General features: G+C 45.6%; 1 protein-coding gene across 1 annotated transcript in view; it reads left to right on the forward strand.

The window, feature by feature from the left end:
• Positions 1–2329, forward strand: part of LOC140411701 (trace amine-associated receptor 4-like) — a 39365-nt gene extending 37036 nt beyond the window's left edge. Inside the window, exon 2 of the mRNA XM_072500721.1 lies at positions 1122–2329. Coding sequence (XP_072356822.1) covers positions 1243–2277 — 1035 coding nt within the window. The 5' untranslated portion in view covers positions 1122–1242 and the 3' untranslated portion in view covers positions 2278–2329. The remainder of the gene's footprint in view (positions 1–1121) is intronic.
• The last annotated feature ends 12400 nt before the right edge of the window (positions 2330–14729 follow it).

Below are 14729 nucleotides of genomic sequence, written 5' to 3' on the forward strand. Positions count from 1 at the left end.
ATTAATAGCTGGAGTTCCAGCATCAATCCCTGTGATACCCCATGGTCACTGCCTGCCATTTGACAAAAAAACATTTATTCCTACACTTGTTTCCTGCCTGCCAACCAGTTTTCTATCCATCTCAATACACTACCCCTAATCAAATGCACTTTAATTTTACAAGCTAATCTCTTATGTGGGACTTTGTCGAAAGCATTAGGGAAATCTAAATAAACCACATCCACTGGCTCTCCCTTATCAAGTCTACAAGTTACATCCTCAAAGAATTCCAGTAGATTTGTCAAGCATGATTTCCATTTTGTAAATTCATACTGACTGTCCGATTTTGCCATTGTTTTCCAAGCGCTCTGCATTTACATCTTTGATAATGGACTCTAGCATTTTCCCCATTACCCGCATCAGGCTGCCTGGTCTATAATTCCTTGCTTTCCCTCTACTTCCCTTTTAAAATAGTTAGCTACCCTCCAATCTGCAGGAACTGTTCTAGAGTACATAGTCGATTAGTTCATCCACTTTCTTGTGAATGCTCCGTGCATTCAGGCACAAAGCCTTAAGACTTGTCTGTTTAACATTTCTTGTCCGGTTGTCATTATTTTTCACTGTTGCCCTGTTTGATTCTGGTCCTTGATTTCTCTGCCTGTCACTTTTCTTATTCCCCTTTCTGTCTTTTGTTCTTGTCTGTGTTTCCCCTTCCTCTGACTCTTTGCTGACGTTCCCATTCCCTTGCCCTTTTACTTTAAACTCTACCCAGCCACTCTAGCAGATACAACTCCTCCTGCAAAATTTCCTATGGGCACAAATACCAGACCATATTATGAGTTGAAGAAGTTTTTTGGGATGTCTTTAACCTGTGTGTAATTACTTAATTGGTTAGTGATTGTGGTAAAATAGTGCACAAATTACTTGTGCATGAGCATTGTAAATAATGCGTTGCCGCAATAAATTAAGCCACTGCATTGTGCCTTTTCGTGAATGGGACATTTTCAATTCTGAGATTTTATTGGTCAGAATCTAGTTTTCAATCCCAAAAACATTCTCACCACTAAAAACTCTTTCTATACCTTTTGAAAGTACATTTCCATTGTTTCAAATATGCCACTAATTGTAGGTTGTTTCCACAGATTAATCTCAAATGAAGGAAATCGCAGTTCTTGGTAAAGACCACACCCATCAATAACTCTGGAAGATCAGCTTTGTCATCTCAGCGTGATCCAAGGAATTGGATTATCAATGTGAAAAAGAATGAATTTAGCAGATCTTGAAAATTCAGAGGATGTGCAATATTGTTTCGAATTTATCAACACGTCATGTCCCAGAGTCACCAGGTCAACAGCAGTCAATGCAACAATGTATATTTTTATTACCATTTCAATACTCATTACTATATTTGGAAATCTGACGGTGATCATTTCTGTTTTACATTTCAAACAACTGCAGACACCCACCAACTGTCTTCTCTTATCTTTGGCTGTTGTGGACTTTCTGGTGGGGTTTATTGTGTTGCCTTATAGTATGGTTAGGTCTGTAGAAACATGCTGGTATTTTGGAGAAACGTTTTGTAAAGTTCACTCAATTATAGATATTGTGTTGACCGTAGTGTCAATTTATACTTTATGTTTTATTGCCATTGATCGTTACTATGCAATGTGTGACCCTTTGCTCCACCCTATAAAGATCACTCTGCCTGTAACAGTTGTGACTGTGATATTAATCTGGTTGTTTGCTACCTTTTATGGACTTAGCGTGTTTTTATTAGACTTTAGTAAAAAGTCAGTAGATAATTATATAGCTATTAAGTCCTGTGAGGGCAGCTGTATTGCATATCATAAGTTTGAGGGGCACGTAGATGCGCTGATTGTATTTTTTATTCCAATTTTTATCATTTTAGGTATTTATGTCAAGATATTTTTTGTGGCAAGATGCAAACGTGACAGAAAAATTGGAAGCTTGCCAAATAATAGCAAGCATACAGAAAAAAAGATTAAAATCTTAGATAAAAAGGAGCAAATAGTCATTAGAAACCAAGACATCTTAATAGGAATTTTTACATTCTCCTGGCTGCCTTTCTATGTAAACAGTATTCTGAATCCATATTTTAATTTTTTAATCCCATCCTCTTTAGACAGTTTATTTGCATGGTTTGGATTTTTTAATTGTACTTTAAACCCTTTGCTTTATGCTTTCTTGTATCCGTGGTTTCGCAAAACGCTGAAGCTTATACTTTCTTGTCAGATAATTAACCCTGGTTCTTCTACAATTATTTTATTTTCAGAGTAAATGATTACAGATATAATGGCTTGCAGAAAATGAAATAAATGCAATCTATAAATATGTTGCACCCATTGTGTTGGAGAGTCTTTGATCTCCTTTCAATCAGCCATGGTTCATTTGTATCACTCTTACCTCTGAAGGGATTGAAGACGGACTCTTGAAAAGGACAGGATGGAGCTCATGTGACAAAGTATTATTGTTACAGCCTCAGGTTACCTGTTATATAAATCAGAGGAAGGACAATTGCGTGATGTCCCTTAGAGTGAGAGACCTGTTGCCCAGTTGTACCCCTATTGTATTGAGAAAGCAAAGCTTGCTTTCAATGATCAGCGAGCCTGTATCATTGAGGACAAAGCCTTACGTCAACATTTCGTTCATCTTCAGAGCCATCAGCTGACCTATCATTGCAAGGATTTTGTTATGGTTGGGCATATTTAAAGGCTGCCCTTGATTGCCATGTCACACGGTGCTGTGAAGTTTGGAATCATGTAGACATATCACCCTCTCCCTTACCCTATCCTTATGCTTCTACAATCAGCGTCTGCCTATTTGTCAGGAGGGCTCCTGCTTATTTTTCAGCTCACCTCCATATCTGGAGGTTGTTCCAGCTATTTGCCACCCACTGACAACATTGGGAACTGCAACACATTCGAGCTGTACAAACATATACAGGACATTGTAAGTCAGATGTTCACAGTCACCATTGGAGCAAAGAAGGTATTCAGTGTTGATTCAAATTTAATGGCCCTCAGCCTATGAAAACATTGCTCCCTTCACATAAATTCCACCCTCACCTCCTTGGCCTCTCTCAGAATCACACATACAAACTAGACTGTTCAATCATGAGCTGAGTTTCAAATATCACGGGCGCAATTCTCCCATCGGGAGACTAAGTCCCGGCGCCGGAGTGAAAACCGGAGTGTTTCACTCCGGTGTCGGAGGCCGCTCCCAGACCCCTATTCACCAGTCCCCGGGGGGCTATTACCGGCGCCGCGTCATCTACGCGTGCCGGGCCTTGCCGCCGCGTAAAAGCGGCGCTGTGTAAATGACGCGGCCGGCGGCGCGTACGTGACATCATCCGCGCATGCGCAGGTTGACCGGCGCCAACCCACGCATGTGCGGTTGCCATCCTCACCGCGGCCGCCCCGCAAGAAGATGTCGGATGGATCTTGCGGGGCGGCGGAGGAAAGGAGATCCTCCTTCAGAGAGGCCGGCCCGCCTATCGGTGGGCACCGATCACGGGCCAGACTCCTTTTGACCACCACCCCCCCCCCCCCCCCCACTGGTGCAGGAACCCCCCTCCCCCCCCACAGGGCGCTCCCCCAGCGTTCCGGCGCTGTTCCCGCTGGCAGCGACCAGGTGTGGACGGGGCCGGTGGGAAACTGTCGTGTTGGGCAGGCCACTCGGCCCATCCAGGCCGGTGAATCGCCGCTCGCCCGTTGCAAACGGCGAGCGACGATTCTCCGAGCGGCCAACTGTGATTCTCACCGTGCCGGTTTGGGGGGCTGGGTGCCGGGGCGGCGTGGCGGGACACGTCGGCGCCCCGGCGATTCTCCCACCCGGCGTTGGGGTGGGGGGGGAGGGGAGAATTCCACCCCACATCTTCTCCAATGGGAAGTCTATGGCTGGATTCTCCGCAGCTTCACACTGAAATCGCGAAAAGTGATCGGCCGGAGAATCGGCTCCGATGCTGAAATCAGCGTTGACGCCGGTTTGGCGGTGATTTTCGATTCTCTGAACCCCCCAACACGACGGAATCGTGGAGCCCGCAGCGCAGACCGGAGAATCGCGTGTGGTGCCCCGACGGCCGATTCTCTGGGGCCGAAGCGATTCTGTGCCCCAGATAGGCCGAAGTCCCGACGGCGTTGTCAAAGTCAATATTTTCCCGCTTCTGTGGTAGAAAAATTCAACACACTCGTTAAGACAGAATAACAAGCTTTATTTTCAAAAACAACTGCCTGCAGTAATGGCTGAAACTTGAAGTCAGAGAGCAGTCAACAAAACTGCTCAGTCTTTCACAAATTCCGCGCTTTTCGCGGAGAATTAGATCAATATTTATACATTATCTTTATCAAGATTATGTGACAACAGTATGGTCAGGAGTTTGATCGGAAATACAAACGGAAGCAAAGACCAGACCATGTTTGGTCATATCACTCATACCATTATTTAGTCCTCAGAGGGAACATTGAAAGGTCAGAATAGACTTGTTTCTTCCTGAACTTATCTTTGTTTTAAATTTCTACGGCCCTGGGTTATGACGAGTTTTATCAGGAGTTGCCGAGGTCCGGTGTTTTGGAATGGCTCGACCTTCGCTGATCTTTTCAGACTTCAAGTTATACATAGTTGGCCTATGGTCATACTAGTCTGAAAATGGTTATGGCAGCATTCTTTACCTGGGCCTGGGGAGCTGGAATGAGTAGTTTCAGTCTTTGTTGTACAGTATCAAACCTTTTGACCAATCTTCCCATTGACCAGTTTTCCCATCATGCCATTACTTAATTCGTACCATATCACATTCCCTCCTTTTGTCATATCATGACAACTAGTTAAATAGGTATATCCATGACTCGTTTGAAAATGCATTTACACAAGCAACCAAGCAATCCTATCCCTAGTAGAATTAGGAGTAGTAGAATGAAGGCCTTAAAGATCCAGTCAAATAATTCGTGACCCAACCATCCTAGCCAACCCGACGGGTTATAGTCATGAAATTCACTGCCAATCTCTTGAATTTGAGCAGCCTGTCTCTTAATATGGTCGGCCAGGTTAGTGATATTTTCAGAGCCATCTGGAATATAAGTACAGCACTCCTGACCTATGATGGCGCACGTTCCTCCCTGCGAGGCTAACAGATAATCCAAAGCCAGTCGATTTTGTAATGCCACGGTCCGAACAGCTACTAGCTCAGCTGAGATCTCAGCCAGTACCTGTCCAGTTTCCCTGGCTTCTGCTGCCGTTACGTTCGCCAGTTGTTCCAATGCTGTGGCCATGTGGATCAGCTCGTCGGATGCCTTGCCCGTTCCGTACAAGGGAAAGGCCATCATAAAGAACTGTTCCATTTTAGAAATAGTCCTTTTTGCTCGCGAGGGGGTGTGCTTAAGGGTGGGTAGGTGACGCATTTGAGGTACAACATATCCCAAAAAGCAGGATCCTGTCCAATCAATGGGGAGCCATGGATATGCTTTAGTGCCGCATATGAAATAGGTTCCATTATAGGCCGTAAAATCATCAGCTGATGTCATCCAGGGGATTGGGGACGTCTGTCCCCATGAAATGTTAGAGGTTATATTCCACACCCTGGACCAATCACAGTTAAACATGCCCTTGTTGGATATGCCTGGTACCGGTCCTTGCCAGTAAACTGTAAGGTTGCACCTACTTTGCCCCATTAACTTTCCTTTCCCTGATTTATTAAAACACATGGAACCTTGAACATTATACGAGTGGACAGTGAGGGAGGGTGGAGTCAAGGCATGATTATAGGTAGGTTGATACGAAGCTGAAAATTTAGTCATGTCATAGCCAGCAGATCTCCATATTTCCAGATCCCCCCTATCTCCCCTGCTCCCTGTTTGATTTTGTCGTAAAATCCATTCAACCGTCTCTGCGATATGAAAGGGGAGGGATTGGAGAGGTATTCCTTCCCTCAAATGAACGGGGATGTGGGTACAAACCCAACACTTGCTTACGTTCAATTTTTCGGCATAAAGATATGACAGATATAAATAGGTATTGGAAGGCAGGTCTCGTTTAGGTCGTTTTTTTACTACCGAGTAGCCATTAAGGCTAAATAGTCCAGAGAGTCCAAAAATTAAAATGAAGATCTTCATCCTGTGTTCTCGTCTGGGTTGGAGACGATCTTCTTGCAATCGGATAGATGTATCCAACTTGAACGTCCTTCAAGTTTGACAGAAGTCGGTGTAGTCAGCAGTACGAGGAAGGGTCCGCTCCAGCATTGTCCTAGTTTCTTTCTGTCCCAGTTTTTCACCAACACGTGGTCTCCGGGTTTGATCACTGGATATCGATGGACGGCTGTCCCTGACGTTACTGGGAGATGTGCCTGTTTTACCTGTGAGTGGAGAAACTTCAGAGAAAGTGTTAATTGCTTCAAATAGTTCTGCATTTGCTCCCCCATCACATGTAGGTCTACTCCCTCTAGGGGTTTTTCATGGGCATCACAGGGAGTCCTCATTGGCCGCCCATAGACTATCGCTGCAGCTGACAGTCCGGTCGGCAAATGGGCAGTCACTCGCATGTGAAACAATGCCAAGGGTAATACTTTTAGCCAATTTAACCCAGTTTCTTCAGTTAATTTAGATAATTTTTCTTTTAAAGTTCCGTTGGCTCTTTCCACAATTCCTGCAGCCTGCAGGTGATACGCGCAGTGCAGTTGCTGTTTCATTACGAGTGCTTCGCACAATTCAGTATTGATCCGAGCTACAAAATGTGGTCCATTGTCTGAGCTCACCATTTTGGGTACCCCAAAACGAGGAATGACTTCCGTTAACAACAACTTCACCACTGTATGTGCCGTACAATTAATGGTGGGGAAAGCTTCAATCCATTTACTAAACACATTGATTATTACTGAACAATATTTATAGCACTGTGCTTTTGGCAAATCGATAAAATCAAGCTGTATACAGGCAAAGGGCCACCTGGCAAGGGAGTGGTTCCTGGAGGGCATTTAATGCCTTTACCCTTATTATGTTTCATACAAATGACGCATCGATCCAGCCACGTTTGCGCTGCTGTATTCAAATCTGGGTGCCACCAAGTTTTCAGGAGTAGCTGTACCATTCCCTCCTTGCCAAGATGGGTACAAGAATGCAAATAATCAATAAGTACCAGCAATAAAGAATTCGGAATACAAACGTGACCAACGGGAGTAAGCCAGAGGTCTTGTGTCAAGGAGTGTGAACACCCCATTGACTTCCATAGTGTGCGCTTGGAATCAGAGGCGTCCCTCTGTAAATTTTGAACTTCAGTTATGTCTGGCATGCTCTTCGTTCCTAATGCAGGTACCTGGTTCAGAGCCTGATTAGCCACTGGGAACAATCAGAGAGGCTGATATAGCCGCAGCCTTAGCAGCCGAATCAGCACGGGCATTTCCTAATTGAACAGGAGTGTCCCCCTTTGTGTGCGCAGCACATTTAATAATTGCCAATTGATGGGGAAGCTGAATAGCATCGAGGGGATTTTTAACCCAAAGAGCATTTTGAATGGGAGCTCCCGCAGAGGTGAGAAAGCCTCGCTGTTGCCAGAGGCGACCAAAATCGTGGGTCATGCCGAAGGCATACCTAGAATCAGTGTAAACATTAGTACTTTTATCTGTGGCCAAAATACATGCTCGAGTAAGGGCAAATAGCTCGGCTTTTTGTGCGGAGACAGGGGTCACGAAGGCTGCTGCTTCCTTAATGTCAGTGTTGGTTACCACGGCATATCCTGACTGTGGGATGTGTTTTTTAAAACTCACCACTATTCTTAGAAGTCTCCCTATACCAAAAAGGGACGACATTCTAAATGGTGATCAGGGATTCTCACTCCCCGACTCCGATGCAAGCTTCAGTGGGTGCTATTCAGGTCAAACTATGTTTTCAAGTTATCCCCCGGTATAACCCATACCTTCACCAAAGATTTCATCTACTTACCACTTAGTAGCATCGATCCTGGGTCCCGCATTGCTAAGTAAGTAAAGTAGACTAATAACCACTGTTTCAGGTTAAAACTTTTAAGTTATTTTATTATTTTTTTTTTCTCTTTTTAAAAGATGCAATCACTGTATTTACAGAAAAGTAAAAATATCTTGCTTCTGGATCCTTCTGGTTGGTTGAAGGGACCTTCAGGCCCAACTTGACAATCAATCTTCTTTAAAGTCTGGTCTTCTTTAGATGTATTCGCTGGTTAGCTTGGTTGCTGTGCCCTATCTTTCCCATGTATAGAGCTGTGAGAGCTACCTCTGAGCTGACTCTGGTTCCTCTTTAAATTCTAGTCTTCCTTAGATGTATTAGCTATTTTAGCTCAGCTGCTTTGCCCTGTCCCTTTCCCATGACCGAGCTGACTGTAATCTGACTCTAGCTGCTTGTTCCTTCTCTGCTTCTCTCTCTCTCCCTCTGAGTTCTGGTTCTTGTTCTTCCTGCCCTGGTCTCTTGGTTTATATTCTCTTTCTAACAATTAAGTTTCTTTGACGTTATTGTAAAGTAACTCTTATTTTCTTTGATTGTAAAAAGTATCTTTGATCTAAACCTTTTAATCCAACTAAGTAATCATTTTGACATGACTTCACCTCATTGATCTGATTACATTGTTTCCTTTGTGATGTTCAAAATGCTTTGACTTCAAGAGGTGTTACTTTTAATTCCTGTCATTTCTATAGTTTTATTTTCCAATTGTGTCCTCAGCTCATAATTTTGACTTTGATTTTGGCTTTGAATTAAGTTTCTCGTAGACTGATAAACCTGGTATTAGCAAATTTTCACACGTAGAATTATCACCAAATTCAACTGAACCTCATCCATTCTTTTCCAGATCCTTACTAAGATAGTTACTTTCAATGAAGGTGTGAGCCATTGTTTTTGGCTTCATTCAAAATCCTGTTTGTCTTGTTTGCTAAGCCTGCTTGACCAAGGATATCTGCATTTTACAATCCTACCCTGGCAGCTGCTGTTAACCCTTTGTGCGATCTTTCCCTACATTCTCTCATGTTTCTCTCAGACCAGATATTGCCAGACTTCCATGTTTCAAATGGCACATCTTTCCATATTTTCAATAACAGATGCTAGTGAGAGAAATGGAGGAACTGCCATCAACATAAAAAATTAGATCTGGATTATCAATAGGCCGGTCCGTTAAATCCGGGCGAGGCGCGGTAAGGAAGTGATTCTGAAGCAAACAATTGTGTGGCGGGTCCGCACGGTTATCGGGGGGCTGTTCGAGGAACACAGCAGGATTTAAGGTAGAACAGTAATGAAAAGAGAGGTAGGGGTTTTGTAATAATGAAACCTCATAGCGGCTCAAGCGGGCTTGAGTCAGATGCTGAGTTTGCTGAGACGTTAGGAGAGCCACAATAGAGTGCGAGGTATGCACTTGTACTGGCTGGTGAAGGGTCAGATTAGAGGCTTCCTGTGCTAACAAATGGACAGCCGTAAGAATTTGGGTGCAGGGAGGTAGACCGCAAGCTACAGGACCCAATTTTGTAGAATAGTAGGCGACCGGGCAACGCCGGTCACCGTGTTCTTGTGTCAGAACACCAGTGGCACATTCATCAAGAACATTAACGTACACCTGAAAGGGTCTGTCATACATAGGTCGTCTTAGCGCTAACAAAAGATTGTTTTGCTGGATCAGGAAGTTCAAACATAAGAGGAGCATTTTGAGAGGAGTACGGAGTTAAATCTTTAGTATGGACAGTAACATTCGGAATCCACTGTCTGCAAAAGTTCACCAATCCTAAAAAGGCTAGCACCTGCTTGGGCGATGTAGGAAATGGGGTCCGCAGTATAGGAGTAATGTGTTCCTGAGTAAGGCAGCGATCCGTAGCACTTATTAGGACACCCAAAAATTTGACCTGCCGTTGGCCTTTATGAACTTTAGTGGGCGGGATCACATATCCCCATGAATGGAGATGGATGAGCAGGTAAACGGTGTCACGCTGGTTAGCATTGAAGTCAGGGCTGGCAAGGAGTAAGTCATCAACATATTGGATGATGGTGGAGCCACCAGGAGTTAATGTCGCTAACTGGGAGTGCAATGCTTGTGAGAAAAGTGTTGGAGAATGAATGAAGCCCTGTGGGAGCCTAGTCCAAGTGTATTGGTTGACCTTAAATGTAAAGGCAGACAAATACTGTGATTCAGGGGCGAGGGGTATCGCTAAAAAGGCATGTTGTAAATCAACAAGGCTGAAAACAGTTGCTTCCGGTGGGACATTACTAAGGATTGTCGTCGGGTTTGGGACAAAAGGATGTAAGGGTTCCACTATCTGATCAATACGTCGGAAGTCTTCGACCAAACGCCATTCAGATGGTCTTCCTATCTTAGGAACTGGAAGAATCGGGGTGTTACAGGGCGATTGGCATGGTACCACAATTCCCTGTTGAAGGACCGATTGAATCATGACCGAGACTCCTTCTTCAGCCTCGGGGCGCAAAGGGTACTGTGAATCGAGGGCAAGGGCATGTTAGGTTTAACTTTACTAACAACGGGAGGGACATTAGTGAGACCAACTTTGTGTTTGGAGGCCGCCCATAAATTTGCGGGTAGTTCAGAAGTCATTGATTGGACTGAATGATGGTGGTGCAGTGTGCCGATGAGGACAAATGGGCGTTGAAAATATTCTAAAGTGCCTGCGAGTAGGATTTGACTTCCATTAAAGAAAGGATCAGCTTATCCTCGCAGTGAAGCTGCCAGAAATCCCAAGGACTTGGCACTGTAGCCTTCGTTCACAGAAAGGGTCACATGGGGTGACCCAAGTCCCGACTGACGCCAGAGGCCGTGGGGTAAATTGACAAGAAAGGCAGACCCTTCTTTTCCCTTAGCGAGGCCAACAAAGGAAACGGATTGTAGTGAACCGAGGGTGTCTTGGTAAGTGCTCTCCAAATCAGGCAAGCATCCTGTATGATCGTAGCAAAGAGTGACATGTGGATCGGGAATATCTAAGGGAGGTGAAAAGTGTGAGGGATCAAAATCAACCGACCACCACTGTGGAGTAGTGAAAAGGGGAAAATTTCGAAGTTAGGCCTGCGGGATAGCTGATTTAGTAATGCCGTTATCAAGGCAAACAATTTCCACCTGCAAGGGACACAGCAAATCACGTCCGGCCAGGTTGACACCGAGGACGCGGGTAACTGTGAAAGGGATGCAACATTCCCGGCCCTCAAATTGAACAGAGAGCGGCTTCGTAAGCGGATAAACAGCACCTTCCCCCATGAAACCAGCAAGTTCCACATGCTTATCAGAAAGGGGAAAGCAATGTTTCTGAATTAATGTCCAGCCTAGCGTAGAATGAGTCGCGCCAGTGTCAATCAGGAAGGGGATAGGCACGCCCTCTATGTAAATCGTAGCGGTGGGTTCGTCAGAGTGGTCTGTTGAGGGGACCAGAAAGTTCGATCTGGCTAGTCAGTAGGGGTTAGAGGTAGTAAAGGGTGTCTGCCGACGGGGTTGAAATCTACCTTGTCGTAGGGGTGCTGGACAATCCCTAGCGTAGTGGCCTGTACGTTGACAGTTGAAGCAAGTGACATTATACTTGGCAGGAGGGCGACGCGGAGGAGCGCTGTCAAAATCCTCCATGTGTGGAGTGAAGGGGTAAGGAGCCTGTGAGCGGTAACCAAATTCCGGAGGGTCCGTGCAATCTGGGCGATAGTAACGTGAATCTGTCTGAGAGTTTTGATTTTTAGGAGCTCTTCTTTGAGAGGGACGTTGGATGAATTTGGATTTAATTTTGGGCGAAGTGTCTTTGTAACAGGTCTCACGGTTGCGGTCATTGCTCCAATAATAAGACACAGCACGTTTCATTTGAGGTTTAGAATTGTCAGACCAGTCCATGTTATTAGTTTTAATACAGGATGCTACGCGGTCAGGCAAAACCTGCATTAATAGTGCATTAAATTGGGGAGACTGTGTGCCTGCATTGAAAGCAATGTCCCCGGAGTAAAGAGTGTACACGCCACAAAAGCGGTCAAAAAATTCTGGACCATCTTCCTTAGAAGTGGGGGTACATTCAAGGAGTTTGGCGATGTCAACGGGTTTACGGAGAGCCCGTTTTAGTGCAGGGAACATTAAAGTACGCTGCTCGTCCTCTGTTTGGTGTGCGGCGCTGAAGGCCGTCCACGTGTCCCCATGAAGCCTTAATTCATTTTTCCATCTTGCCCCTAATTCTGGGGGAAGGGACGAATAAATCAGAGAATATTGATCACGTGCGGCAGCATCGTACACGGTCGCAGTTCTCCTCAAAAACTCAGTGAACCCCTTTGGGTCCTCTTTGCAGGAGGGACATTGGGCCATGATCAAACATAGCTCATGGGGTTTAAAAGCCTGCCACACCTCAATGAATGGGTCGTCATTATCACCAGCGTGGGGGTTAATAACACTCCTAATGGGATAATTTGCAGGGGGAGGTGGTGGCGGAAAAGTTCCCTCCTTCTTAGGTTGGAGTGATAAATTAAGAAAAGCCTGATTAACAGAGGTGAAGGGTTGTTCCATATTAACGGCTTGCGTATGTGACCGAGTGCGTGTTGCTACGGGGGATGCGTTAGCAGGAGTTTCATTGGCAGTGGGACCATAAGGGAGAGTCTGGACTTGGGACAGTGGAATTGTAGAGTCAGGGTGTGCAGGATGAGGGTGGGGTCCAGGGGTTAAATCCTCCTCCTCTTCCGTATCGCCTGAATAGGGAAACATTGGCATGCCAGAGCAACTGGGAGGATCCTCCTTTCATTTAATCTGCTGGGCTAGCCCTCTTTGCCCATTGGTTGGAGATTTTTTATTTTCACCTTGTTGTTTATGCTTTCTATCCCAAAGTTCACATTCTAATTTTTAAGTCTCCCAATTTTTTGCTTTACCATCCACACAATCATCAATCCCTTTTCTACGGGCGTTATCTCTCCAACTCATTAATAGTGATTGTTTATGGCGCTTAGTGGACTGCTTTTTCCACTCTGAGATTAAAAACTTCTACTTAAAACCGGCGTTTCTCTGCCAAATGATTTTCTCAGCAGAAATGCAATTATTGTAGTTCCAAGTGCCCCATAGTGGCCAAATATCGATACCCAATTTATTGTTCAGTGCTGCAGATAATCTTCGTAAATTACGTTCATGAGAAGGGTTTTCAGAGCACATGAAAAATAGTGGGGGATTGCCCCCGGTTTTGTCTAAACTCTGTCCCATAATGTCAATAAAATGTGCCCCTGGTTCCAAATCAAATTGCAGGGTCTCTGACCCAAAGTTAAACCTGTAAAACAAGCAAGAGGTCCCTGACCTAAGGCTAACCACAATTGGGGTCCCTGACTCGCAGTACTCTACTAACAATTTAATAAGTACAATTTAGATTCGAGCACCGTCACCTGTTTAGTTACTTCCGTCAGGGATGAGGGGTCGAACCACTGATCCGAGAGAGTGAGAGAGACCAAGGTTAATCTTACCTTGTGCCGGCGTCTGTCTCTTTCCTCCGGGTCTGGCTCGATCACTTCTTCAGTCCCCCACGGAATTCACTCAGGATATTGGTAACTGCTGGCAGCGCCAAGATTTCAAAGTCAATATTTTCCCGCTTCTGTGGCAGAAAAATTCAACACACTCATTAAGACAGAATAACGAGCTTTATTTTCTGAAACAACTGCCTGCAGTAATGGCTGAAACTTGAAGTCAGAGATCAGTTAACAAAACTGCTCAGTCTTTCACAAGTTCCGCACTTTTCGCGGAGAATTAGATCAATATTTATACATTATCTTTATCAAGATTATGTAACAACAGTATGGTCAGGAGTTTGATCGGAAATACAAACGGAAGCAAAGACCAGACCATGTTTGGTCATATCACTCATATAATTATTTAGTCCTCGGAGGGAACATTGAAAGGTCAGAATAGACTTGTTTCTTCCTGAACCTATCTTTGTTTTAAATTCCTACGGCTCTGGGTTATGACGAGTTAGTTTTATCAGGAGTTGCCGAGGTCCGGTGTTTTGGAATGGCTCGACCTTCGCTGATCTTTTCAGACTTCAAGTTATGCAGAGTTGGCCTTCGGCCTTACAGCTCTGAAAATGGTCAGGGCAGCATTCCTTACCTGGGCCTGGGGAGCTGGAATGAGTAGTTTCAGTCTTTGTTGTACAGTATCAAACCTTTTGACCAGTCTTCCCATTGACCAGTTTTCCCATCATGCCATTACTTAATTCGTACCATATCACAGCGTGGTTCTAACCATGTATACAAATTTGTGAAGCCGGCGTGCTGGCTGCTGCGGCAGCGGGAGGAAGTATGGGGTTGGCGTGGGGAGATCTCGGGCTCCCGTGGCTGCTGCGGGGGGGGGGAGGTGAGGAAGGAAGTCCTGCCAGTGTCGGGGGAGAGATGGGGCAGGGGAGGAACAGGCTGAGCGGCCGGGAACTCCCTGCCATGACAGGGTGCTGCCCACACAACGGACGCTATTACGGTGGCCATGTTGATGGACAGCCACCCCGAGCGCTGGGTCACCGCAGGCTTCACAGCCGTATGGGTGGGTGCCGGTCCCCTCACCGGCCACTCCACCTAACCTGCAGCTCCCACAGGGGGTACGACCCAGGGCCACACCCACGGCGGCCCTCAGTAAGTGCAGTGCCATCAAACTGTGACCCTGGTAACAGGGGCAGGCTTCAGGAGTGGGGGCACTGATGGGGCAGGAGTGGGGGGGGCATGCATGGCTGGGGTGCTCGCTGCCAACTGGGGCGACCAAGTAGCCCATGGCACCTGGTTGGGCGCGGGTGTATGTGCCATGAT

The sequence above is a fragment of the Scyliorhinus torazame genome, chromosome 4, assembly GCF_047496885.1.
Source record: "Scyliorhinus torazame isolate Kashiwa2021f chromosome 4, sScyTor2.1, whole genome shotgun sequence".
Taxonomy (NCBI): Eukaryota; Metazoa; Chordata; class Chondrichthyes; order Carcharhiniformes; family Scyliorhinidae; genus Scyliorhinus; species Scyliorhinus torazame.